Source organism: Octopus sinensis, linkage group LG29, assembly GCF_006345805.1.
Source record: "Octopus sinensis linkage group LG29, ASM634580v1, whole genome shotgun sequence".
In the NCBI taxonomy this organism is placed as follows: Eukaryota; Metazoa; Mollusca; class Cephalopoda; order Octopoda; family Octopodidae; genus Octopus; species Octopus sinensis.
In genome coordinates this window covers 10,436,128-10,462,627 of record NC_043025.1, presented here as the reverse complement: position 1 = coordinate 10,462,627, position 26,500 = coordinate 10,436,128, and the positions used below count along the sequence as shown (strand labels likewise).

The 26,500-nt window shown below is 42.4% G+C and overlaps 1 protein-coding gene across 1 annotated transcript in view; it reads right to left on the bottom strand.

Moving 5' to 3' along the window:
• The window catches only part of LOC115226233 (centromere protein J-like), a 50,520-nt gene that overhangs the window by 16,189 nt on the left and 7,831 nt on the right, over window positions 1-26,500 (bottom strand). Inside the window, 12 exon segments of the mRNA XM_029797257.2 lie at window positions 1,404-1,562; window positions 3,995-4,131; window positions 5,459-6,816; window positions 9,491-9,552; window positions 10,240-10,356; window positions 13,186-13,731; window positions 14,870-15,109; window positions 16,422-16,468; window positions 17,157-17,208; window positions 19,259-19,567; window positions 21,458-21,564; window positions 24,232-24,450. Coding sequence (XP_029653117.2) covers window positions 1,404-1,562; window positions 3,995-4,131; window positions 5,459-6,816; window positions 9,491-9,552; window positions 10,240-10,356; window positions 13,186-13,731; window positions 14,870-15,109; window positions 16,422-16,468; window positions 17,157-17,208; window positions 19,259-19,567; window positions 21,458-21,564; window positions 24,232-24,450 — 3,353 coding nt within the window.

Below are 26,500 nucleotides of genomic sequence, written 5' to 3'. Positions count from 1 at the left end.
CCAAATCCACTCACAAGGCATTGGTCGGCCCGAGGCCATAGTAGAAGACACTTGCCCAAGGTGCCACGCAGTGGGACTGAACCCGGAACCATGTGGCTGGTTAGCAAGCTCAAATATGTAAATACCAGACACAGGCATGGCTATGTGGTAAAAGCATAGTGGGACTGAACGCGCTGAACCCGGAAATGTGCTGTTAGCAAGCTCAAATATGTAAATACCAGACACAGGCATGGCTATGTGGTAAGAAGTTTTCTTTGCAAGCACATGTGCACACAAACACACACATATATATATATACATATATACAATGGGCTTCTTTCAGTTTCCGTCTAGCAAATCCACTCACAAGGCTTTGGTCGGCCCGAGGCCATAGTAGAAGACACTTGCCCAAGGTGCCACGCAGTGGGACTGAACCCAGAACCACGTGGTTGGTAAGCAAGCTACTTACCACACAGCAACTCTCCTGTAATAGTGTTTAGATGACAAAACTAGCCAAAGCCTTGAGGGAAAATATGCTGGCTGGAAATCGAAAGAAACCTGTCATATGTGTGTGTGTGTATACACATACACACATGTGTGGGCACATGGCTTAGTGGTTAGGGTGTTTCACTCACGATCACTAGTTCCTAGACCAGGTGATGTGTTGTGTTCTTGAGCAAAACACTTCATCTCATACTGCTCTGCAATCACTTTGGCACCTGACGCGTGGTACACCATGCACCTGTTCAGGTAACAGTGATTTGATGGAGGAAGGTGAGGAGCTGATGCTTGGCATGAACATTTGACGACTATAAACAAACCATTTCGTGCAGGTCACTCAGCAAAAGCTGAACATTCATATGTTGTCTTTGATAAGAGAGTCCATCATATATAAATATATCATCATCATCATCGTTTAACGTCTGTTTTCCATGCTAGCATGGGTTGGACGGTTCGACTGGGGTCTGGGAAGCCAGGAGGCTGCACCAGGCTCCAGTCTAATCTGGCAGTTTCTACAGCTGTTCCGTGAGTGTATTGGGTGCTATTTACCTCACTACCTCCTCCTCCTCGTTTAACGTCTGTTTTCCATGCTGGCATGGGTTGGACGGTTCGACCGGGGTCTGGGAAGCCAGGAGGCTGCACCAGGCTCCAGTCTAATCTGGCAGTGTTTCTACAGCTGGATGCCCTTCCTAACGCCAACCACTCCGTGAGTATAGTGGGTGTTTTTTACGTGCCACCGGCACAGGGGCCAGAGCTGGCTGGCAAACGGCCATGGTCGGTTGGTGCTTTTACATGTCACCAACACAGATGCCAGTCACACACACACACACACATATATATATATATATATATATATATATATATATATATATACATGCATACATACATTGATAAAGACATATCCCTCACCCCAAAAAACTCACCTCTTCCCGTTCTACCCGAAGTTTTTCTAAACTGGAGTTCTCCTTTTGAAATCGTGTTATCTCTTTCTCTAATTGTGCAAGTTTTTCTCTCAACAACTGAGATTGGGAGCCTTCTCGTGCAGGGGCCTGTGTTGCCATTTGCTGCTGTGACTGTTTTTCCTGCAAGAAAAAAAAAAAAGGTAGAAATGAAATCTCAGCATGACCAAAACATGTAGTTAATAATAATAATAATTTTTAGCAACAATTAAAATTACTGAGATGTACTTGCATAGCGAGTGACTTGATCTGAGATCGTGTGCTGTAATGAAAACAATTGCAGCGTGGAAGGTGTTTATAAGCCATTTAAGAAACACACAAAACCGTTAGATTCACTTCAACATTTAAATTTAACTAGCAGATTGACCTGGCTTTGCTCAGGTGGATAGAAATTTGATGAATAACTATATAAGCATTTTTAGATAGTTACTTCCCTTATATAAACCGAGCAAAAAATGCATTAAAAAAACGAAAAAATGATGGTAAATTATTTTTAAAATCGTAGACTCATCGTAGACGCGCACTAATACCCAGAAGGGCTCGATATGAATCACGACTATGAGATACCCGCTTTTGGTTAAACTGCACCGCAAAATGTGGGAGTAGTTAGGAATCTAAATCGGAGGAGACAGACTCTCACACACACAACTTCAGTTTTATATATAAAGATTTGTCAAAACATTTTCGTCGCTTTGAGACCGCGACCTGTTCACTGACAAAGCTTCGTGCAGGTCGCGGTCTCAAAGCAACGAAAATATTTTGACAAATTAAATTTAAATGTTAAAGTGAATCTAACGGTTTTGTGTGTTTCTTAAATGGCTTATAAACACCTTCCACGCTGCAATTAAAATTACTTTTAGAGATAAATGGTATTTGAATATTTCCATCTACACAATGTTTCAATCAATTTGATCTGTGATAATCAGTGTCTTATTCCTGGATGTCTACATAGAACCAGTCATCTTTACACTGTATATCTACAATATTTCCATCTACACAAATGTTTCAACCAGTTTGATCTGTGATAAATCAACAGGTGTCATCACAACTTGATAACCAGTGTTGATGTGTTTACATACCCATAACTTAGCAAAATAAAGGTAAATACTAGAGTTGGTCGGTTTGACTAAAATTCTTCAAGGTGGTGCTCCAGCCTGGCTACAGTCTAGCACCTGATACAAGTAAATGTGTGTATATATATATATATGTGTGTGTGTGTGTGTGTGTGTATACATGCGTGCGCATGCACATGCACAATTGTACAAGGTGCTGCTGTGGCTGTGTGGTAAGAAGCTTGCTTCCCAACCACATGGTTCTGGGTTCAGTTCTACTGCATGGCACCTTGGACAAGTGTCTTCTACTATAGCCTCAAACCCATCAAAGCCTTGTGAATGGATATGGTAGACAGAAACTGAAAGAAGCCCATCATATGTGTGTGTGGGTGTGTGTTCTCCCACCACTGCTTGACAACCAGTGTTGGTGTGTTTACATCCCTGTAACTTAGCAGTTCGGCAAAAGAGACTGATAGAATGAGTAGTAGGCTTAAAAAACGACCTGGGGTCAATTTGTTTGACTAAAAACCCTTCAGGAGGTGCAATGGCTCAGTGGTTAGGGCAGCGGACTCACAGTCGGAGGATCATGGTTTCAATTCCCAGACCGGGCGTTGTGTGTGTTTATTGAGCGAAAACACCTAAAGCTCCACAAGGCTCCGGCAGGGGGAGGTGGCGACCCCTGTTGTACTCTTTCGCTACAACTTTCTCTCATTCTCTCTTCTTGTTCCTTGAGTAACGCTGCGATGGACTGGTGTCCCGTCCAGCTGGGGGGAACACATACGACACAGAAACCGGGAGACCGGGCCCATGAGCCTGGCTAGGCTTGAAAAGGGCGATGAGAAAAACCCTTCAAGGTGGTGCTCCTGCATGGCCGCAATCAAATGACTGAAACAAGTAAAAGAATAAAAGAATATATATATAGGCGCAGGAGTGGCTGTGTGGTAAGTAGCTTGTTTACGAACCACATGGTTCCGGGTTCAGTCCCACTGCGTGGCACCTTGGGCAAGTGTTTTCTACTGTAGCATCGGGCCGACCAAAGCTTTGTGAGTGGATTTGGTTGACGGAAACTGAAAGAAGCCCGTCGTATATATGTATATATATATATGTGGCTGTGTGAAGTAGCTTGATAACCAACCACATGGTTCCAGGTTCAGTCCCACTGCGTGGCACCTTGGGCAAGTGTCTTCTGCTATAGCCCCGGGGCGACCAATGCCTTGTGAGTGGATTTGGTAGACGGAAACTGAAAGAAGCCTGTCGTATATATGTATATATACATGTATGTGTGTGTGTGTTTGTGTGTCTGTGTTGTCCCCCTAGCATTTCTTGACAACCGATGCTGGTGTGTTTACGCCCCCGATAGAATAAGAGGCCGATAGAATAAGTACTGGGCTTACAAAGAATAAGTCCCGGGGTCGATTTGCTCGACTAAAGGCGGTGCTCCAGCATGGCCACAGTCAAATGACTGAAACAAGTAAAAGAGTAAAAGAGTATATATATACTTACATCTTCTTTGGTGCTGTTTTGAGATTTGGTCTGAAGAGCAGGAAACAGCTTACTAATAAGATTCGATGTTGGTGGTGCTGATACCGATGATGATGGTGATGATAATTTACCACCTGCTGGCTCCACTTGCAAGACCACTAAATAAACAAAGGAAATAAAACTTATTTTCAGGTGATGGTCATGATATGTTCTGTGGATTTGATTTCAATTTATGGATCTTTTCGGTTTGACCGGCAGTTTTTTAAAAATAATTCCCACGTAACTAAACACTTTTAAACTTCGTATACTGGTAGAATGTGTTTATAAAACATCTTTTTCTCTTGGCTTTATTGAGAAAATTCTATAGTTTGTAAGATATTTGTTTTTTTTTTTCTTCAATTTCAACCAATCAATGACGTCTATTGAGGTAAAAAACATTCTGTGTCGTATGAATATGTCCCTCGTTTGGATCTTTTCGGTTTGAACGGCAGTTTTTTTAAATCATTTCCACGTAACTAAACACTTTTAAACTTCGTATTCTGGTAGAATGTGTTTATAAAACAGCTTTTTCTCTTGGCTTTATTGAGAAAATTCTATAGTTTGTAAGATATTTGTTGTTGTTTTTTTCTTCAATTTCTGCAATTTCAACCAATCAATGACGTCTATTGAGGTAAAAAAAAACATTCTGTGCCGTATGAATATGTCCCTCGTTTAAGAAACAGATTGGGTTTATTTACATTTGTGGAGAAAAAAAAAGATACCCTTGCCCCCACCCCTAACTCTAACCCTAAAACAGATTGAAATGCAATAGATTGATACTAGGGTCATAATTATGGGTGACAATTTCATATGACACCGCTAGAAAAAACTGCCGTTCAAACCAAAAAGATCCCAATTTATTAAACCTGGGTATCATCACCTGCAATACAGAGAAGCGGAAGATAACTAACTAAATACAGGCGCAGGAGTGGCTGTGTGGTAAGTAGCTTGCTAACCAACCACATGGTTCAGAGTTCAGTCCCACTGCGTGGCATCTTGGGCAAGTGTCTTCTGCTATAGCCTCGGGCCGACCAAAGCCTTGTGAGTGGATTTGGTAGACGGAAACTTAAAGAAGCCCGTCGTATATATGTATATATATATATATATATATGTATGTATGTGTGTATATGTTTGTGTGTCTGTGTTTGTTCCCCTAGCATTGCTTGACAACCGATGCTGGTGTGTTTATGTCCCCGTCACTTAGCAGTTCGGCAAAAAGAGACCGATAGAATAAGTACTGGGCTTACAAAAAAGAATAAGTCCCGGGGTTCGATTTGCTCGACTAAAAAAAAGGCGGTGCTCCAGCATGGCCGCAGTCAAATGACTGAAACAAGTAAAAAGAGTAAAGAGTAAAAAGAGTAAATATAAGAAAAGCAAGGGATAAAAAAAAGTAAAAAAAAAGACGAGACAACAATGACAACAACAAGAACAACAACGAACGCTCACCGTTAGCTGGATCTTGTTTGTTACTGAGACTTTTCTGGAACAATGATTCTTCAATCTTCTTCACGGAATCGCATGTGTCATTCCAAGTATCTGCATCATCATTGCTGCTCTTACTGTCTTCATCACCATCCTCATCATCCTCATCATCATCCTCATCGTCGTCGTCATCACTATCACCGTCATCATTTCTTTTATAGCTGTTGTCGTTGTTTTCGCTGCCACTATCCTCGTCGGTGTGGCAGCGGTCAGACTCGTCCGAAGGGGACGGCGAATCGTTGCTCGCACCGGTGACTCTACCCCGGACGCCGGCGGCGGCAAAGCTGTCGCGGACGTCGTTGCAGCGCTCCGCCGAGTTCCTGCCGTTGCTGTTGTTGGTACTCCTTGCTTCTCTCACCACCACCACGGTGCCATCCTCATCAGTCATGCATTCGTCTGACGAACAGAAATCCGAAGACCTAGCTGACCCTGACTCTTCATCTTTCCCCTTCCCCTTCACGCCACCCCCACCACCCCTGCTGCCACCCAAACTCTCCCCACTGCCACCACACGTCATGCTTCTGGTAGTGTCGGTCCCAACCGAATACTCATGCACCTCCTCAGTACCTACCCTTTTCTCCATGTATCCACCCCTAACTGACCGATGGCTGCCACCGTCTTTCACGGCAATTTTCCGTGTGACTCCTCTCGCCGTCAATGGGATGACTGCAACCTTGACTTCAGAATGACCCATAGTGTGGCTGCCAGAATCCTTGCCGCTGGCTTGAGTCCGATGCTGACGCTGTCTGCAAGTGACACCCGTTTCTGACGCAGCCGTCGCTGTCACTGATGACACCCCCAATCCCATCCCACCAACTGCTCTAATTACCTCTACTTGCTGTGTTGACCTTTGCCCTCGTTCCCGATCCCTTTGACTTTTTGGCGAAGAGTCCAGGAACAAGGTGTCAATTTTATTCTGGATGGTCCCAGTCCTGAATGTGGACCCAAATCCTGTTGTCGTGGCATCAACTGGCCGACCCAAACTGACACCTCTTTCTTCACTGTCAGATTCTTGATACTCTACAACACCGTTCATTTGAGTATCACCGTCACGGCTGTTATAGTCTTTTTTACTGACATACCCGTCATTTGTAACTTCCTCCCCTGTCCAAAATATTTTGCCGTCACACCCACCGTCTTCCCCACTGTCGGCACCAGTGTAGGCCAGGTCCCCATCGCTGCAGTGCTCTGATGAACTGAACAAAGTCTCCTCTGTGTCTGAGCCAGAATCTGTGATGCCGTTCACCTCAGTGTCTTCTCTGCCTGCGGAGATGACGGAATTGACAGAATGGACGGATGGTCGGTGACTTGGTGCTGAATTCCTGCAGAATGGAAGATGAAAAGACATAATGAATGAAGGAAGGAAAGAAGGAAGGAAGGAAGGATTAAATAAAGTATTGGGTGTTCGTAAAAGCAACTAAATATGTGTGTGTGTGTGTTTCTTTTTTACCCACAAGGAGCTAAACATAGAGGGGAGAAACAAGGACAGACAAACGGATTAAGTCGATTATATCGACCCCAGTGCGTAACTGGTACTTAATTTATCGACCACAAAAGGATGAAAGGCAAAGTCGACCTCGGTGGAATTTGAACTCAGAACGTAATGGCAGACGAAATACCTATTTCTTTACTACCCACAAGGGGCTAAAAACAGAGAGGAGAAACAAGGACAGACACACGGATTAAGTCGATTATATCGACCCCAGTGCGTAAATGATACTTAATTTATCAACCCCAAAAGGATGAAAGGCAAAGTCGACCTTGGCGGAATTTGAACTCAGAACGTAGCAGCAGACGAAATACCTATTTCTTTACTACCCACAAGGGGCTAAACATAGAGGGGACAAACACGGACAGACACACGGATTAAGTCGATTATATCGACCCCAGTGCGTAACTGGTACCTAATTTATCAACCCCAAAAGGATGAAAGGCAAAGTCGACCTCGGCGGAATTTGAACTCAGAACGTAATGGCAGACGAAATACCTATTTCTTTATTACCCACAAGGGGCTACACACAGAGAGAACAAACAAGGACAGACAAAGTCAATTATATCGACCCCAGTGCGTAACTGGTACTTAATTTATCGACCCCAAAAGGATGAAAGGCAAAGTCGACCTCGGCGGAATTTGAACTCAGAACGTAATGGCAGACGAAATACCTATTTCTTTACTACCCACAAGGGGCTAAACACAGAGGGAACAAACAAGGACAGACACACGGATTAAGTCGATTATATCGACTCCAGTGCGTAACTGGTACTTAATTTATCGACCCCAAAAGGATGAAAGGCAAACGTAACGGCAGATAAAATACGGCTACGCATTTCGCCCGGCGTGCTAACGTTTCTGCCAACTCGCCGCCTGCGTGTGTGTGCAAATGCTCTACATGTGTGTGTGGTATGAATGTCACATGTGAGTGTGCTGTGTTGTATATGTGCATATCTGAATGTGCGTTGCATGTGTATGTGCTGTATGTGTGTGCATGTGGTGTATATGTTGCACATGTGCAAGTGTGGAAGTACATGGTCTAGTGGTTAGAGCAGTAGACTCGCGGTCGAAGGATCACGGGTTCGAATCTCAGACCGGACAATATGAGCGAAAACACCTAATCTCCACGCGGCTCCGGCAGAAGGTAATGGCAAAACTTCTGCTGACTCTTTCGCCACAACTTTCTCTCATTCTTTCCTCCTGCATCTTGCAGCTTACCTGCGACGGACCGGCCTCCCGTCCAGGTGGGGAACCTCTACGCCAAGAAAACTGGCTTTCATGAGCCAGGCATGGCTCAAGAAGGAACATTGTGGAGGCACATGGCCTAGTGGTTAGAGCAGCGGACTCGCGGTCGAGGGATCGCGGGTTCAAATCTCAGACCGGGCGATGTGTGTGTTTTTGAGCAAAACACCTAAGCTCCACGTGGCTCCAGCAGAAGGTAATGGCGAACTTCTGCTGACTCTTTTGCCATAACTTTTTCTCACTCTCTCCTCCTGCATCTTGCAGCTCACCTGCGACCCGTCCAGGTGGGGAACCTATACGTCAAAGAAACCGGGTAACCGGCCCTTATGAGTCAGGCATAGCTCGAGAAGGAACAAACAAAATGTGCGTGTGAGTATTTGGGTGCACGTCATCACCATCATTTAATACATGTTCCAAGCTGGTATACTACATTAAAATATACACAACACACACATATATAAATATATATGTCTTTTAGCTTGTACTTGTTTCAGGCATTAGACTGCGGCCATGCTGGGGCATCACCTTGAAGAATTTATAGTCGAATGTATTGACACCAGTACTTTTTTTCTTTCCTTTAAACCTGGCACTTACTCTATTGATCTCTTTTGCCGAACTGCTAAGTTACAGGAACATAAACATACCAACATTGGTTGTCAAGTGGTGGTAGAGGGAACACACACACACACACACACATATGTATGATGGTCTTCTTTCAGTTTCTGTCTACCAAATCCACTCACAAAGCTTTGGTCAGCCCAAGGCTATAGTAGAAGACACCTGCCCAAGGTGCCATGCAGTGGGACTGAACCCGGAACCATGTAATTGGGAAGCAAGCTTCTTACCACACAGCCATGCCTGTGCCTATACTTTTATTCATTTTCATGATTGTAAGGTGTAGAACAATATATATATATATATATGTGTGTGTGTGTGTGTGTGTGTGTGTATATATATATATGCATATATATATATACATACGTATGTGTGTGCATCTTTGTTTGTCCCTCTCCCCCACCCCACCATTGCTTGACAAGTGATGTGTTGGTGTGTTTATGTTCCTGTAACTTAGCGGTTTGGAAAAAAGAGACCGACAGAATAAGTAGCAGGCTGACTAAGACTAAGTCCTGCAGTTGGTTCCTTCAACTAAAAGCCTTTAGGGTGGTGCTCCAGCATGGCCGCAGTCAAACGACTGTAAAGAACAAAAGAATGCACACACCAACACACGCAGGCACGCATCTATTTCAACATATATACAATACCTTTCTCTCCATGAATCAGGTAGGGACGTTGGACCTGTGTGAGCGGCTGTCAGCTTGGAAGCCTATATAAAATATCAAAAAACAAAAAGATAAAAAGACAATACAACATCAACAACAATAATAATAATACTTTCTACTCTAGGTACAAGGCCATGTGGTAAGTAGCTTGCTTACAAACCACATGGTTCCGGGTTCAGTCCCACTGCGTGGCACCTTGGGCAAGTGTTTTCTACTATAGCCTCGGGCCGACCAATGCCTTGTGAGTGGATTTGGTAGACGGAAACTGAAAGAAGCCCATCGTATATATATATATATACGCATAGGAGTAGGAGTATATATATAGGCGCAGGAGTGGCTGTGTGGTAAGTAGCTTGCTTACCAACCACATGGTTCCGGGTTCAGTCCCACTGCATGGCACCTTGGGCAAGTGTCTTCTGCTATAGCCCCAGGCCGACCAAAGCCTTGTGAGTGGATTTGGTAGACAGAAACTGAAAGAAGCCCATCGTATATATATATATATATGCAAAGGAGTAGGAGTATATATACATAGGCACAGGAGTGGCTGTGTGGTAAGTAGCTTGTTTATCAACCACATGGTTCCGGGTTCAGTCCCACTGCGTGGAACCTTGGGTAAGTGTCTTCTACTATAGCCTCGGGCCAACCAGAGCCTTGTGAGTGGATTTGGTAGACGGAAACTGAAAGAAGCCCGTCGTATATATATGTATATAACAATAATAACAATCACTTACATTGTATGGAAGACGTTTGTGCATGAACTTGACCACAACGGAAGAATCGCTGCAGAAAGACATGTCATCGGCTAATTGTTCCATAAATTCAAACTCTGCTAAATCTTTGGTTTCGACCTAACAAAGACAAATGAGATATAATTAGCATAAAATACAATAGAGTCTAACCATGACCATCCATTCTTTTCTGAAGACATTGTGTATCTAGGAGTACATTAGCTAACGTGTCCTTTCTTGTTCTTGTTCAGCCACAGGTCAGTCCTGATCCAGCTGACCTATGGTTAAAGGTATTCAAGTCATGATCATGTTGTTTCTTAACATAGTGTATCTAGGAGTACATTACCTAATGTGTCCGTTCTGTTGTTGTCGTAGATTAAATATGTACATTACACATTAGATAACATAGTCTTAGATACACTATGTCTAAATAAGACAGGATAGTCACAGCTGGAACATCTTTGATCTGTGATATATGCGTGTGTGTGTGTGTATATATGTGTGAATGTGTGTGTATGTGTATGAGTGAATGCGTGTGTGTATCTGTGTGCATGTGTGTGTATGTATGCGTGCGTGTGTATATATGTGTGAATGTGTGTGTATGTGTATGAGTGAATGTGTGTGTGTATCTGTGTGTGCATGTGTGTGTATGTATGCGTGTGTGTGTATATATGTGTGAATGTGTGTGTATGTGTATGAGTGAATGTGTGTGTGTATCTGTGTGTGCATGTGTGTGTATGTATGCGTGTGTGTGTATGTATGTGTGAATGTGTGTGTATGTGTATGAGTGAATGCGTGTGTGTATCTGTGCATGCATGTGTGTGTATGTATGTGTGTGTGTGTATCTGTGTGTGTGTGTGTAAGTATGTGTGAATGTGTATGTGTATGAGTGAATGCGTGTGTGTATATATGTGTGCATGTTTGTGTATGTATGTATGTATGAGTGAATGCGTGTGTATCTGTGCGTGCGTGTGTGTGTATGTATGTATGAGTGAATGCGTGTGTATCTGTGCGTGCGTGTGTGTGTATGTATGTATGAGTGAATGCGTGTGTATCTGTGCGTGCGTGTGTGTGTATGTATGTATGAGTGAATGCGTGTGTATCTGTGCGTGCGTGTGTGTGTATGTATGTATGAGTGAATGCGTGTGTATCTGTGCGTGCGTGTGTGTGTATGTATGTATGAGTGAATGCGTGTGTATCTGTGCGTGCGTGTGTGTGTATGTATGTATGAGTGAATGCGTGTGTATCTGTGCGTGCGTGTGTGTGTATGTATGTATGAGTGAATGCGTGTGTATCTGTGCGTGCGTGTGTGTGTATGTATGTATGAGTGAATGCGTGTGTATCTGTGCGTGCGTGTGTGTGTATGTATGTATGAGTGAATGCGTGTGTATCTGTGCGTGCGTGTGTGTGTATGTATGTATGAGTGAATGCGTGTGTATCTGTGCGTGCGTGTGTGTGTGTGTATGTATGAGTGAATGCGTGTGTATCTGTGCGTGCGTGTGTGTGTATGTATGTATGAGTGAATGCGTGTGTATCTGTGCGTGCGTGTGTGTGTATGTATGTATGAGTGAATGCGTGTGTATCTGTGCGTGCGTGTGTGTGTATGTATGTATGAGTGAATGCGTGTGTATCTGTGCGTGCGTGTGTGTGTATGTATGTATGAGTGAATGCGTGTGTATCTGTGCGTGCGTGTGTGTGTATGTATGTATGAGTGAATGCGTGTGTATCTGTGCGTGCGTGTGTGTGTATGTATGTATGAGTGAATGCGTGTGTATCTGTGCGTGCGTGTGTGTGTATGTATGTATGAGTGAATGCGTGTGTATCTGTGCGTGCGTGTTTGTGTATGTATGTATGAGTGAATGCGTGTGTATCTGTGCGTGCGTGTGTGTGTATGTATGTATGAGTGAATGCGTGTGTATCTGTGCGTGCGTGTGTGTGTATGTATGTATGAGTGAATGCGTGTGTATCTGTGCGTGCGTGTGTGTGTATGTATGTATGAGTGAATGCGTGTGTATCTGTGCGTGCGTGTGTGTGTATGTATGTATGAGTGAATGCGTGTGTATCTGTGCGTGCGAGTTTCTGTATGTATGTATGAGTGAATGCGTGTGTATCTGTGCGTGCGTGTGTGTGTATGTATGTATGAGTGAATGCGTGTGTATCTGTGCGTGCGTGTGTGTGTATGTATGTATGAGTGAATGCGTGTGTATCTGTGCGTGCGTGTGTGTGTATGTATGTATGAGTGAATGCGTGTGTATCTGTGCGTGCGTGTGTGTGTATGTATGTATGAGTGAATGCGTGTGTATCTGTGCGTGCGTGTGTGTGTATGTATGTATGAGTGAATGCGTGTGTATCTGTGCGTGCGTGTGTGTGTATGTATGTATGAGTGAATGCGTGTGTATCTGTGCGTGCGTGTGTGTGTATGTATGTATGAGTGAATGCGTGTGTATCTGTGCGTGCGTGTGTGTGTATGTATGTATGAGTGAATGCGTGTGTATCTGTGCGTGCGTGTGTGTGTATGTATGTATGAGTGAATGCGTGTGTATCTGTCGTGCGTGTGTGTGTATGTATGTATGAGTGAATGCGTGTGTATCTGTGCGTGCGTGTGTGTGTATGTATGTATGAGTGAATGTGTGTGTATCTGTGCGTGCGTGTGTGTGTATGTATGTATGAGTGAATGCGTGTGTATCTGTGCGTGCGTGTGTGTGTATGTATGTATGAGTGAATGCGTGTGTATCTGTGCGTGCGTGTGTGTGTATGTATGTATGAGTGAATGCGTGTGTATCTTTGCGTGCGTGTGTGTGTATGTATGTATGATTGAATGCGTGTGTATCTGTGCGTGCGTGTGTGTGTATGTTTGCTCGTGTGCATAAAGCAAGAGAAAACATTGTATTGTTGGAAAGCTGAGATGTGGGCACCAAGCTTCCAGGACCCTTCTCTCAATAAACTTACTTCGACACTGTTAGTTATGCTTTCATTCAGTAAGGCTGAACCGTTGCCCGCAGTCTCCTCCTCCTCCTTTTGCTCAGAGTCCCCTGGCAGTGGTTGACCTTCGTAAATTGCCCTCAAGATCTTCTCGACATCCTTAGGGTTTGCAGGAATGCCTGCACCTGTGGTTACCAATGACTGGATGTCTACCAACTCGTTTATGTCACCAGTGCCATTTCCGTTGCCCCCTTCAGTTATGCTAGAGGGTGCAGTCATTGCTGGGGTCCTCAATAAATGAGAAAGGGGCCCAGACATTGCGGCTGCCGATCTTGTAATTGTCAGTGGCTTCTGTGAAGAACCGACTGAGCAATGAGAGGAGGGTGTTAAAGGGGTCGTTGCCAGCATCCTTACTGTAGTCGTCTGTGGTTTCTGTGATGATGGTAACGACGGAGATTGTGAGGAAGATGACGACATGGGTTTGGCTGCTGCAGATTTCGATCGGCAACGGTTAGTAGGTGGTGGACATATCGGAGGCTTACACTGATTTTTCCCAAACTCGATTTTTGTTTCCTGGAAAAAATTGAAAAAAATTCATAAACAAATAAACAAACATTAATTTTCCATAAACCTAAATTAATAGATAATTAAAATACTTTAAAAAATGTTTGTTTTGTTTCATGGTTTAGTTTTACTAGAGAGCAGTAACAATGTAGGTCAGTATGTATATATATATATATATATATATATATATATGGGGCTGGCCAGATCGGAGCAATCTCAAGATTAATTAGCCGAAATTGCGAGGATGATCCGGTTCTTGACTGAAGATTGAAGGCTTCGAATGTCCTGTCCGTGTTTTTAGTATCGTCTCCTAAATGTTTTACGTTCTTGTCACAGTTTGTATTTTTTACATTTACATATATATATATGTATATATATATATATATATATATATATGTATATATATATATATATATATATATATATATATATATATTATATAACATCATCGTTTAACGTCCACTTTCCATGCTAGCATGGGTTGGACGATTTTGACTGAGGGCTGGCGAACCAGATGGTTGCACCAGGCTCCAATCTTGATTTGGCAGAGTTTCTACAGCTGGATGTCCTTCTTAACGCCAACCACTGTGAGAGTGTAGTGGGTGCTATTAATGTGCCACCGGTACGGGGGCCAGTCAGGCGGTACTGACAACGACCTCGCTCGAATCCTTTTACACATACCACTGGCACAGGTGCTAGTAAGGCAACTTTGGTAACGATCACGCTCAAATGGTGCCCTTTTACGTGCCACTGGTACAGAAGCCAGTTGGCTGCTCTGGCAACGATCACGCTCGGATGGTGCTCTTGGCACCCTACAAGCACGGGTACAAGTGACAGTAAGGCGCCGCTGGTAACGATCACGCTCAAATGGTGCCCTTTTACGTGCCACTGGTACGGAAGCCAGTTGCCTGCTCTGGCAACGATCACGCTCGGATGGTGCTCTTGGCACCCTACTAGCATGGGCACAAGAGCCAGTAAGGCGACGCTGGAAACAATCATGCTCGAATGGTGCCCTTTTACGTGCCACCGGCATGGAAGCCGGTTAGCCGCTCTGTCAATGATCACGCTCGTATGGTGCTCTTTGCACCCCACTAGCACGGACGCCAGTCATCGAATTTGATTTGATTTTGAAGTAAAAAATGTTTACCTTTGATTTGTTTCGAGACAAGACTGGCTGAGAGGCAGGTCTTTTAGGAACATTTTGATCTTTCAGCATCAACGGCAAAGTGCGGTGTGGAGCAGAACTGGACTTGGATCGATTGTTTTTTCTCTGTGCATGTCTCTGAATGGATTTCTCGTTGGGCGGTGGATTGAACCGTGCGATGCCTTCCCCACGTCGCAGGAAATTCCTTTTTGGGTTGCCTGGGAGAGATGAAGGGGAGGGCTTCTATAAAGAGACACAATCAGATGATGTTATTTATTAACATTATTATTCCTTTAATTATTATTATTATTATTGTTATGATGTAGGTATACACATCTGATGTAAAATGGTAGTACACAAATAAATATTTGGTTGTGGTTATCTAAAATAACTTATCGCAGAAATATATGAGCTGAGCTGGCAGAAACATTAGCACACCGGGCGACCTTCATCTTTTCAGGGTCAATAAATTAAGTACCAGTGTAACACTGGGGTCGATGTAATTGACTAGTTTCCTCCGCCAAAACTTCAGGCCTTGTGCCTTTAGTAGAAAGGATTATTATTATTATTATTGAGTGAGAGAGCAGTGCATGCCATCAAAGTGACACTGGGGTAAAATATACGAAGCCCAGTATACCCATCATGACTACCCGTCTGATAAGGGTACACCAGGCACATGCATCACAACCATATGTGCGCGACATGATGATTTCATATCAAGATAAACAGCACATGACCTTGCAGGTGGGGCCCAGTTAGAATTTTCTTCAGGTTGAGTAGCCCATCCTGCTCAAAAGGTCCCTGAATAAGGGTTGTTTAAGGATGTTGAAAGAACCACCCATGTTTCCAGAGGTGAATTATTCAAACCCCAAAGAATCCCTCTCAATACATGGCTATGATGCTCCCCCACTACTTCTGCTCGTGATCAGAGATGCACATATCGTCAGCCACTAAGGGACATGCTCAACTGGTTACGGTCAAACAACTGACAAGCAAATCTGTGGTATTGAGCAGAATATTTGCTGTAGACCATCTTTTATACCAAGACAAAACAATGTACATGATAACACTTCAAATCAGTTAAGATGAGAAGCCACGAGAGCCACTGCCTGGTACGGCATCATTATCATGCGCTGTTTATCTTGTTATGAGATCACCATATCGCGCACATATGGTTGTGATGCATGTGCCTAGTGTACTCTTATCAGATGGGTAGTCATGATGGGTATACTGGGCTTCGTATATTTGTACCCCGGTATCAATTTGATGACATGCGCTGCTCTCTCACTCAATAATAATAATAATAATGTCATGCGCTGTTTATCTTGATATGAGATCACCAGCTGCACATATATAGCTGTTGTACATGTGCCTGATGTACTCTTGATAGAGGGATAGTCATGATGGGTATACTGAGCTTGGTATATTTGTACCCTAGTGTCAATTTGATGGTTTGTGCTGCTCTCTCACTCAATAATGATGACGATGATGATTTTTTTTAGTTGCCACCACAAGAAGCACCCAATTGCAAAGAATAAAAAAAAATTCCACGTACCTCTTTCTGTAATTCTTCTTCGAGTAATTGCTGAAATGTCTTTACACCTGGAATTGAGGAAATTTCGGTTTTTAATAAACTGCTTTCCGCATCAAAGAATATTAACGGAGCGCTAAACTGCATCACCACCACCGTCGCTTCTATGCCAGCAAATTTGGGGAAGTGGGTAAAAGTTGATTAAATCAACCCCAGTGCTCAAAGGATGAAAAGCAAAGTTGATGCTGACAGAATTTGAACTCAGAAAGCAAAGAAGGACCACATACCACTAAGTATGGGGGAGATAGTTGTGTAACTAACCAAGAAATTATCTCTCTATATATAAACGGCAAAATGTCTGTGTCCTTTATACAGATCCGCAATTTTTCAGTTAGAGGGCTCGCACTTTCTATGGTCATTCAAAACCGTCCAAGGGTGGTCGTGCACATCTTTACATTTCCCCAGTCACCCTGCAAAGCCATTAAAAAATCAATAGAAGTGACTTTTTTTGTGAATTTTCTATCCAAAACCCAATCAAAATGCCTGAAACTTGATACGCCAATTGAATGCCAGCTAGCTGTATGTGATTGGTCGGAGATTTGGACAGTACTCGTGTGTATGAGCACATGCACGCAGCTGTATATGCATGCACTAGCACTATGACCCGGTGCTAGTATATTATATCCATCCATGTATTTAGCATGCAATGAATGCATGTATGTGTATGTTCAAAGTGACCATGCTGTTAACTATACTCACGCCCAATTTCTGATGTGATTGGTCGCTCGTCATCAAGATTAGAGTAGTTTACCTGAAACAAAGGAAATAGAAACAGTTACAGCACCAGTAGTAGTAGTAGTAACAATTATAATAATATTTTCTACTATGGACACAAGGCCAGCAATTTTGGAGGAAGGGCACCTGTGGATTGCACTGACTCCAGAGCTTAACTTATTGACCCCGAAAGGATGAAAGGAAAAGTCAGCTTCGACAGAATTTGAACTCACAATGTAAAGATAAATGAAATGCGGTAAAAAGTTTCATCCAGTGTGCTATCAATTCTGGCTTCTGGCAGCTCATTGACTTAATAATAATAATAATAATAATAAATAATAATAAATAATAAATAATAATAATAATAATAATAAATAATAATAATAATAAATAAAAATAATAATAAAAATAATAATAATAAATAAATAATAATAATAATAATAATAATAATAATAATAATAATAATAATATAATAATAATAAATAAATAATAATAATAAATAATAATAATAATAATAATAATAATATAAATAATAATAATAAAAATAATAATAATAATAATAATAATAAATAATAAATAATAATAATAAATAATAATAATAATAATAATAATAATAATAATAAATAATAATAATAAATAATAATAATAATAATAATAATAATAATAATAATAATAATAATAAATAATAATAATAATAAATAATAAATAATAATAATAATAAATAATAATAAATAATAATAAATAATAATAATAATAAATAATAATAATAATAATAATAAATAATAATAATAATAATAATAATAATAATAATAAATAATAATAATAATAATAATAAATAATAATAAATAATAATAATAATAATAATAATAATAAATAATAATAATAAATAATAATAATAATAAATAATAATAATAATAAATAATAAATAATAATAATAATAATAAATAATAATAATAATAAATAATAATAATAATATTAAATAATAATAATAATAAATAATAATAATAATAATAATAATAATAATAATAAATAATAATAATAATAAATAATAAATAATAATAATAATAAATAATAATAATAATAATAATAATAATAATAAATAATAATATAATAATAAATAATAATAATAATAATAAATAATAATAAATAATAATAATAATAAATAATAATAATAATAATAATAATAATAATAAATAATAATAATAAATAATAAATAATAATAATAATAAATAATAATAATAATAATAATAAATAATAATAATAAATAATAAATAATAAATAACAATAATAATAATAAATAATAATAATAATAAATAATAATAATAATAATAATAATAATAATAATAATAAATAATAAATAATAATAATAATAAATAATAATAATAATAATAATAATAATAATAATAATAATAAATGCCCTGATGCAGTACCAGACAGTGGCTCTCATGGCTTCTGATCTTAACTGATTGGAAGTGTTATCATGTACATTGTTTTGTCTTGGTATAAAAGATGGGCTACAGCAAATATTCTGCTCAATACCACAGATTTGGTTGTCAGTTGTTTGACCTTAACCAGTTGAGCATGTCCCTTAGTGGCTGACGATATGTGCATCTCTGATCACTAGCAGAAGTAGTGGGGGAGCATCATAGCCATGTGTTGAGAGGGATTCTTTGGGGTTTGAATAATTCACCTCTGGAAACACGGGTGGTTCTTTCAACATCCTTAAACAACCCTTATTCAGGGACCTTTTGAGCATGATGAGCTACTCAACCTGAAGAAAATTCTAACTGGACCCCACCTGCAAGGTCATGTGCTGTTTATCTTGATATGAGATCACCATGTCGCGCACATATGGTTGTGATGCATGTGCCTGGTGTACCCTTATCAGAGGAGTAGTAGTCATGATGGGTATATTGGGCTTCGTATATTTTACCCCAGTGTCATTTTGATGGCATGAACTGCTCTCTCACTCAATAATAATAATAATAATAATCCTTTATATAAAGGCACAAGGTCAGAATACATTTGATTTGAGCTCTATAGCACCACATTTAACCTGGGGTTAAATAACTTTAAAAGATACTCACACTAATAGGCTGAAGACATTCAAGATCATCAGAAGTGGTGGTCAAAGCAGGAGTGTCTTCAAGACACCTCACTTCATCATTGCAGTGGCTGCTGGTCCAGTGCAGAGGTGGATTCTCCTCACCTCTGCAAGGGACATCGTTTGGGTCGATGTAATTTGCTTCACCCCTCCTAGGGGAATTCATTTGGTTGCAGTGGCCCTCATGATCGTCATCACTCCCAGCATCTTCAGGTAACACGTGGAAGCCATCCAGTCTCTGCTCCTCAATATTTGGTGAGTATTCATCTTCAGAACTTGATATGATGTCATCCTGGAAAGTAAGAGTGGGATGAAAGAGGAAGGAAAAAAAACCCAAAAGATGCAATTAGTTTTAATGTGACAGTATGGAAATAAGTTTGCTTCACATGGTTCTAGGTTCAATCCTAACATATCGCTGGCACCTGGGGCAAGTGTCTTCCACTATAGCTATGGGCTGACAAAAGCTGTGTGGGTGGATTTAGTTAACGGAAATTGAAAGAAGTCTGTCATCTCTCTCTATATATAAATGGCAGTTTGTCTGTGTGCGTGTCTGTGTGTGTGTCTGTCAGGTTGTACCCTCACCCTGACCACGGCTTTCAACCGATTCTGATGAAACTTGACACACACATAGCCCAATGTCATAATTCAAAACTAACGCAGCAAAAATTTTGAAAAGTTCCCCCAGTTCTGAAAAAAATCGATAAATTCGACATGGGGTCGAGAATCAGAAACACAAACCACAGACTGTCTAGGGGACGCAACTCGACCTTTTTAACTCTCAAAAAAAATTTACCATAATTTTTTTTCCATTTTTTTGCTATTTTTGGGCTATAACTCTCTAAAAATGCTTATATAGTTATTTCCCTTACAAACCCGAGCAACGCCGGGCGATACTGCTAGTATATATATATAAAACACCATTTGAACATAGCCGATGCCAGTGCCCTCTGATTGGCCCTTGTGCCGGTGGCATGTAAAATGTACTCACTACACTCTTGATGAAAAATACTTGTTGACCAATGTTATGCATCAACCCAATATATACATATTTGGATTCAGAAAATATAAGAAAATGCATATGGCGTAGTGGTTAAGAGCGCGAGCTACAAACCCCAAGATTCTGAGTTCGATTCCAGGCAGTGACCTGAATAATAATAATAATAATAATGATAATGGATGGAAGCACTCCGTCGGTTACGACGACGAGGGTTTCGGTTGATCCGAATCAACGGAACAGCCTGCCCGTGAAATTAACGTGCAAGTGGCTGAGTACTCCACAGACACATGCAGCCTTAACATAGTTCTCGGGGATATTCAGCGTGACACAGAGAGTGACAAGGCCGGCCCCTTTGAAATACAGGTACAACAGAAACAGGAAGTAAGAGTGAGAGAAAGTTGTGGTGAAAGAGTACAGCAGGGATCACCACCATCCCCTGCCGGAGCCTCGTGGAGCTTTTAGGTGTTTTCGCTCAATAAACACTCACAACGCCCGGTCTGGAATAATGATAATAATAATAATAGCAATGAAAAATACCTTAGGAATGCGAATCCAGGTTTGAAATTTCCCCAAGACACCTGATGAAGGCTGGAGTGTATATCAGCCGAAACATGTCAACAACAATCATCATCATCATTGTTCGACCGTGGTCGAGACAATGGAATTTACTATGTTACGCCAGACTTCACGGTCCATCATGGCATTACGGAGGTCCTGTTGCTGGATGCCTGTATCCCTGGAGATTACATCAGGGTAGGAGAGTGTGTGCCCTCTGGTATTGCGAGCAGATGGCTTCCAGAGGAGAAGAGTAGAAATTACTTCTTTTTCAGCTCTACAACAATGTCCAGCAAACTGGACTCTCTTACCTTTCACAAGAGATGACACAGGTGGTAGTTTCCCATATATTTGTACTTTGGTTGAATGGCGCTTCCACGAGAGATTTTGAGCTCTCATAAGGAGGCGAGTGTAGGTTCCATCCAACCGCCTCTCAAGCTTCTTTGATAAACAAGATGAGGACAAACATCCATCAAATGTAAATAATGTAAATAATGTACTCTATCCCTGAATTATATTTCATGTGGAGCTGCTGGTGTACTCCCTTTGCAACTCAGAGTATCACTGACATATTTGTTCAGTCCTGGAGAAAAGAATAGTCTTTTAAAAGAACAAGGAGGGTATACAGACCTTTGAGTGCAGAGAAGTTGCCGATGGCACTGCGGGGACATGCAAGTGAATTCTGTGGGGTGTTTCTGCTTTCACATGGTGGTGTATCAGACCAGCTGCAGCACCATCTGAAAGAATAGGTGTCAGGTTTTATCACAACAGAATATTAGAGAGAGAGGCAGGAGGAGAGGTGCAAGAGAGATGCAGGAGAGGGGCAAGAGAGGGAGGGAGGGGCAAGAGGGAGAGGGAGGGGCAAGAGAGAGAGAGGGGCAAGAGGGAGAGGAATGGGCAAGAGAGAGAGGGAGGGGCAAGAGAGAGAGGGAAGAGCAAGAGAAAGAGGGGACAAGAGAGAAAGAGAGATGCAGGAGAGGGGCAAGAGAGAGGGGCAAGAGAGGGAGGGGCAAGAGAGAGGGAGGAGCAAAAGAGAGAGAGGGAGGGGCAAGAGAGAGAGGGAAGAGCAAGAGAAAGAGGGGGCAAGAGAGAAAGAGAGATGCAGGAGAGGGGCAAGAGAGAGGGAGGAGCAAAAGAGAGAGAGGGATGTGCGAGACAGAGAGGGAGGGGCAAGAGAGAGAGGGAGGGACGAGAGAGAGGGAGGGGAAAGAGAGAGGGAGGTAGGGACAAGAGAGAGAGAGGTAGGGGCAAGAGAGAGAGGGAGGGACGAGAGAGAGGGAGGGGCAAGAGAGAGAGGGAGGGACGAGAGAGAGGGAGGGGCAAGAGAGAGGGAGGTAGGGACAAGAGAGAGAGAGGTAGGGGCAAGAGAGAGCGAGGCAAGAAGAAGTGGGAGCAGGCTTTAGAACAGAAATAGTATTGTCCATCAGTGATGGTGATGCTAGCAGTGTAGATGGAATCTGTGGCAGTACTGGAGGTAGTCCTAGAGTGGTTGTGGTGATTGTTGTAGTTGTGGTGTCCATAGCAATTATGCTTGAGTTGGTGATGGCGGAGCTGGTGTTGGTAGTAATTATGTTGGTTGATTATATTGATCAGTGCAGGTAGTACTGGTGGTGGTGGTGGTAGTATAGGTGGTAGTTGTATTGGTGGTGCTGGTTGTGTTGTTGGTAGTGGTGTTGGTGGTAGTTGTACTGGTGGTGCTGGTAGTGTGGTTGGTAGTTGTGGTGTTGGTGGTAGTTCAGGCAGTATTGGTTGTGGTGTTGGGTGGTAGTGCTGTTTGTAGTTGTGGTTATGGTGTTGGTGGTAGTAGAAGCAGTATTGGTTGTAGTGTTGTTTATAGTTGTATTGGTGGTAGTGTAGATGGTATTGGTTGTGGTGTTAGTGGTAGTGCTGTTTGTAGTTGTGGTTGTGGTAGTGCAGTTTGTAGTTGTGGTTATGGTGTTGGTGGTAGTAGAAGCAGTATTGGTTGTAGTGTTGTTTATAGTTGTATTGGTGGTAGTGTAGATGGTATTGGTTGTGGTGTTGGTGGTAGTGCTGTTTGTAGTTGTGGTTATGGGGTTGGTGGTAGTAGAAGCAGTATTGGTTGTAGTGTTCTTTATAGTTGTATTGGTGGTAGTGTAGATGGCATTGGTTGTGGTGTTAGTGGTAGTACTGTTTGTAGTTGTGGTTGTGGTAGTGTAGATGGTATTGGTTGTGGTGTTGGTGGTAGTGCTGTTTGTAGTTGTGGTTATGGTAGTGTAGATGGTATTGGTTGTGGTGTTGGTGGGAGTGCTGTTTGTAGTTGTGGTAGTGTACATGGTATTGGTGGTGGTGTTGGCGGTAGTGCTGTTTGTAGCTGTGGTTGTGGCGTTGGTGGTAGTACAAGCAGTATTGGTTGTGGTATATATGCAATCAAAGGTGCAATACCCTAACCATTAGGCCATGTGAGTGTGTATACACACACACAACTTTACTATAATCTCTATCAACTAATCTCATTGACAAGGCCTTGGTTAGCCCAGGGTGATAACACAGCCATGACCCAAGACAAAGGAAAGAACCAGTAGGATACCAAAGAATTGGTAGACCAGTCGAACAGGAGTGGTGGCCATCTGGTCATTGTGTTAAATAATACCTCCACATTCTGTGCTGGTGGCACATAAAAAGCACCAACTGATCGTGGCCGTTGCCAGCCTCGTCTGGGCCCTGTGCCGGTGGCATGTAAAAAGCACCCACTACACTCACAGAATGGTTGGTGTTAGGAAGGGCATCCAGCTGTAGAAACACTGCCAGATCAGACTGGAGCCTGGTACAGCCTCCTGGCTACCCAGACCCCGGTTGAAGCGCCCAACCCATGCTAGCATGGAAAACGGACATTAAACGATGATGATGAGGAGGAGGAGGAGGTAGTGAGATAAAAAGCACCAAATACACTCACGGAACAGCTGTAGAAACACTGTCAGATCAGACTGGAGCCTGGTGCAGCCTCCTGGCTTCCCAGGCGCCGGTTGAACCGTCCAACCCATGCTAGCATGGACAACGGACGTTAAATGATGATGATGATGAGGAGGAGGCGGAGGAGGTAGTGAGGTAAAAAGCACCCAATACACTCACGGAACAGCTGTAGAAACACTGCCAGATCAGACTGGAGCCTGGTGCAGCCTCCTGGCTTCCCAGACCCTGGTCGAACCGTCCAACCCATGCTAGCATGGACAACGGACGTTAAATGATGATGATGATGAGGAGGAGGCGGAGGAGGTAGTGAGATAAAAAGCACCCAATACACTCACGGAACAGCTGTAGAAACACTGTCAGATCAGACTGGAGCCTGGTGCAGCCTCCTGGCTTCCCAGGCGCCGGTTGAACCGTCCAACCCATGCTAGCATGGAAAACAGACGTTAAACGATGATGATGATGATGATGATTACCTGCGTGGAGGTTGGCCATAACCTTCTGTCGTTGTTCCATTTCCTGTCGGAGGAGCATCAGCTGTTGTTTCTGTTGATGCATCAGCATCTCCTGCTGCTGTATCTGCTGACGACGCAGCTCCTTAAACCGGTGCACAAGCTGCAGTTGGTCTGCCTCGTGTGAAGTAACCGCTGCTGCTGCTGCAACTGTAGTTCGTGTCGGAAGGTATGACGGCTCACCTGTTCATGCCGATTGCGACACAAATATAACAACAAAAATTTAAAAAAAAAAAGCAAATACACAAAAAAATATAAATAAAAACAAAAATTAAAAAATGCAAATAGGCGCAGGAGTTGCTGTGTGGTAAGTAGCTTGCTTACCAACCACATGGTTCCGGGTTCAGTCCCACTGCGTGGCACCTTGGGCAAGTGTCTTCTACTATAGCCTCGGGCCGACCAAAGCCTTGTGAGTGGATTTGGTAGACGGAAACTGAAAGAAGCCCGTCGTATAAATATATATATATATATGGCTGTGTGGTAAGTAGCTTGCTTACCAACCACATGGTTCCGGGTTCAGTCCCACTGCGTGACAACTTGGACAAGTGTCTTCTACTATAGCCTCGGGCCGACCAAAGCCTTGTGAGTGGATTTGGTAGACGGAAACTGAAAGAAGCCCGTCGTATAAATATATATATATGGCTGTGTGGTAAGTAGCTTGCTTACCAACCACATGGTTCCGGGTTCAGTCCCACTGCGTGACAACTTGGACAAGTGTCTTCTACTATAGCCTCGGGCCGACCAAAGCCTTGTGAGTGGATTTGGTAGACGGAAACTGAAAGAAGCCCGTCGTATAAATATATATATATATATATGGCTGTGTGGTAAGTAGCTTGCTTACCAACCACATGGTTCCGGGTTCAGTCCCACTGCGTGGCACCTTGGACAAGTGTCTTCTACTATAGCCTCGGGCCGACCAAAGCCTTGTGAGTGGATTTGGTAGACGGAAACTGAAAGAAGCCCGTCGTATAAATATATATATATATATGGCTGTGTGGTAAGTAGCTTGCTTACCAACCACATGGTTCCGGGTTCAGTCCCACTGCGTGGCACCTTGGACAAGTGTCTTCTACTATAGCCCCGGGCCGACCAAAGCCTTGTGAGTGGATTTGGTAGACGGAAACTGAAAGAAGCCCGTCGTATAAATATATATATATATATATGGCTGTGTGGTAAGTAGCTTGCTTACCAACCACATGGTTCCGGGTTCAGTCCCACTGCGTGGCACCTTGGACAAGTGTCTTCTACTATAGCCTCGGGCCGACCAAAGCCTTGTGAGTGGATTTGGTAGACGGAAACTGAAAGAAGCCCGTCGTATAAATATATATATATATATGGCTGTGTGGTAAGTAGCTTGCTTACCAACCACATGGTTCCGGGTTCAGTCCCACTGCGTGGCACCTTGGACAAGTGTCTTCTACTATAGCCTCGGGCCGACCAAAGCCTTGTGAGTGGATTTGGTAGACAGAAACTGAAAGAAGCCCGTCATATATATGTATGTGTATGTATATATATATATATATATATATATATGTTTGTGTATGTGTTTGTGTGTCTGTGTTTGTCCCCCTAGCATTGCTCGACAACCGATGCTGGTGTGTTTATGTCCCCGTCACTTAGCGGTTCGGCAAAAGAGACCAATAGAATAAGTACTGGGCTTACAAAAGAATAAGTCCCGGGGTCGAGTTGCTCGATTAAAGGCGCTGCTCCAGCATGGCTGCAGTCAGATGACTGAAACAAGTAAAAGAGTAAAGAGAGAGTAGGGGGAATGAGGAGGTGGGGCTCGGTACAGTCCTCTGACGCACCAGCTCCTGTCAAACCATCCAATTCAGGCCAACATAAAATGATGATGATGATGGTGATATCATCAACAAGTACCCCAGAAAATTGGGCCCTGTTATGGCTGCAGTCTAATGAAAAAAAGCCAAACAAAAAACATAAGGGCTTAAATGAATAAATAAATAAATATTGACCCTTTAGCACTTAAACCGGCCATATCTGGCCAAAAGTATTCTGCCTGTTTTATGTTCAAACTGGCCAGATCTGGTCTCTCACACCAACCCTACAATATCGTTTTAAAAATTAACAGCTACCTCATCAAAATCAGGCGCAGGAGTGGCTGTGTGGTAAGTAGCTTGCTAACCAACCACATGGTTCTGGGTTCAGTCCCACTGCGTGGCACCTTGGGCAAGTGTCTTCTGCTATAGCCCCGGGCCGACCAATGCCTTGTGAG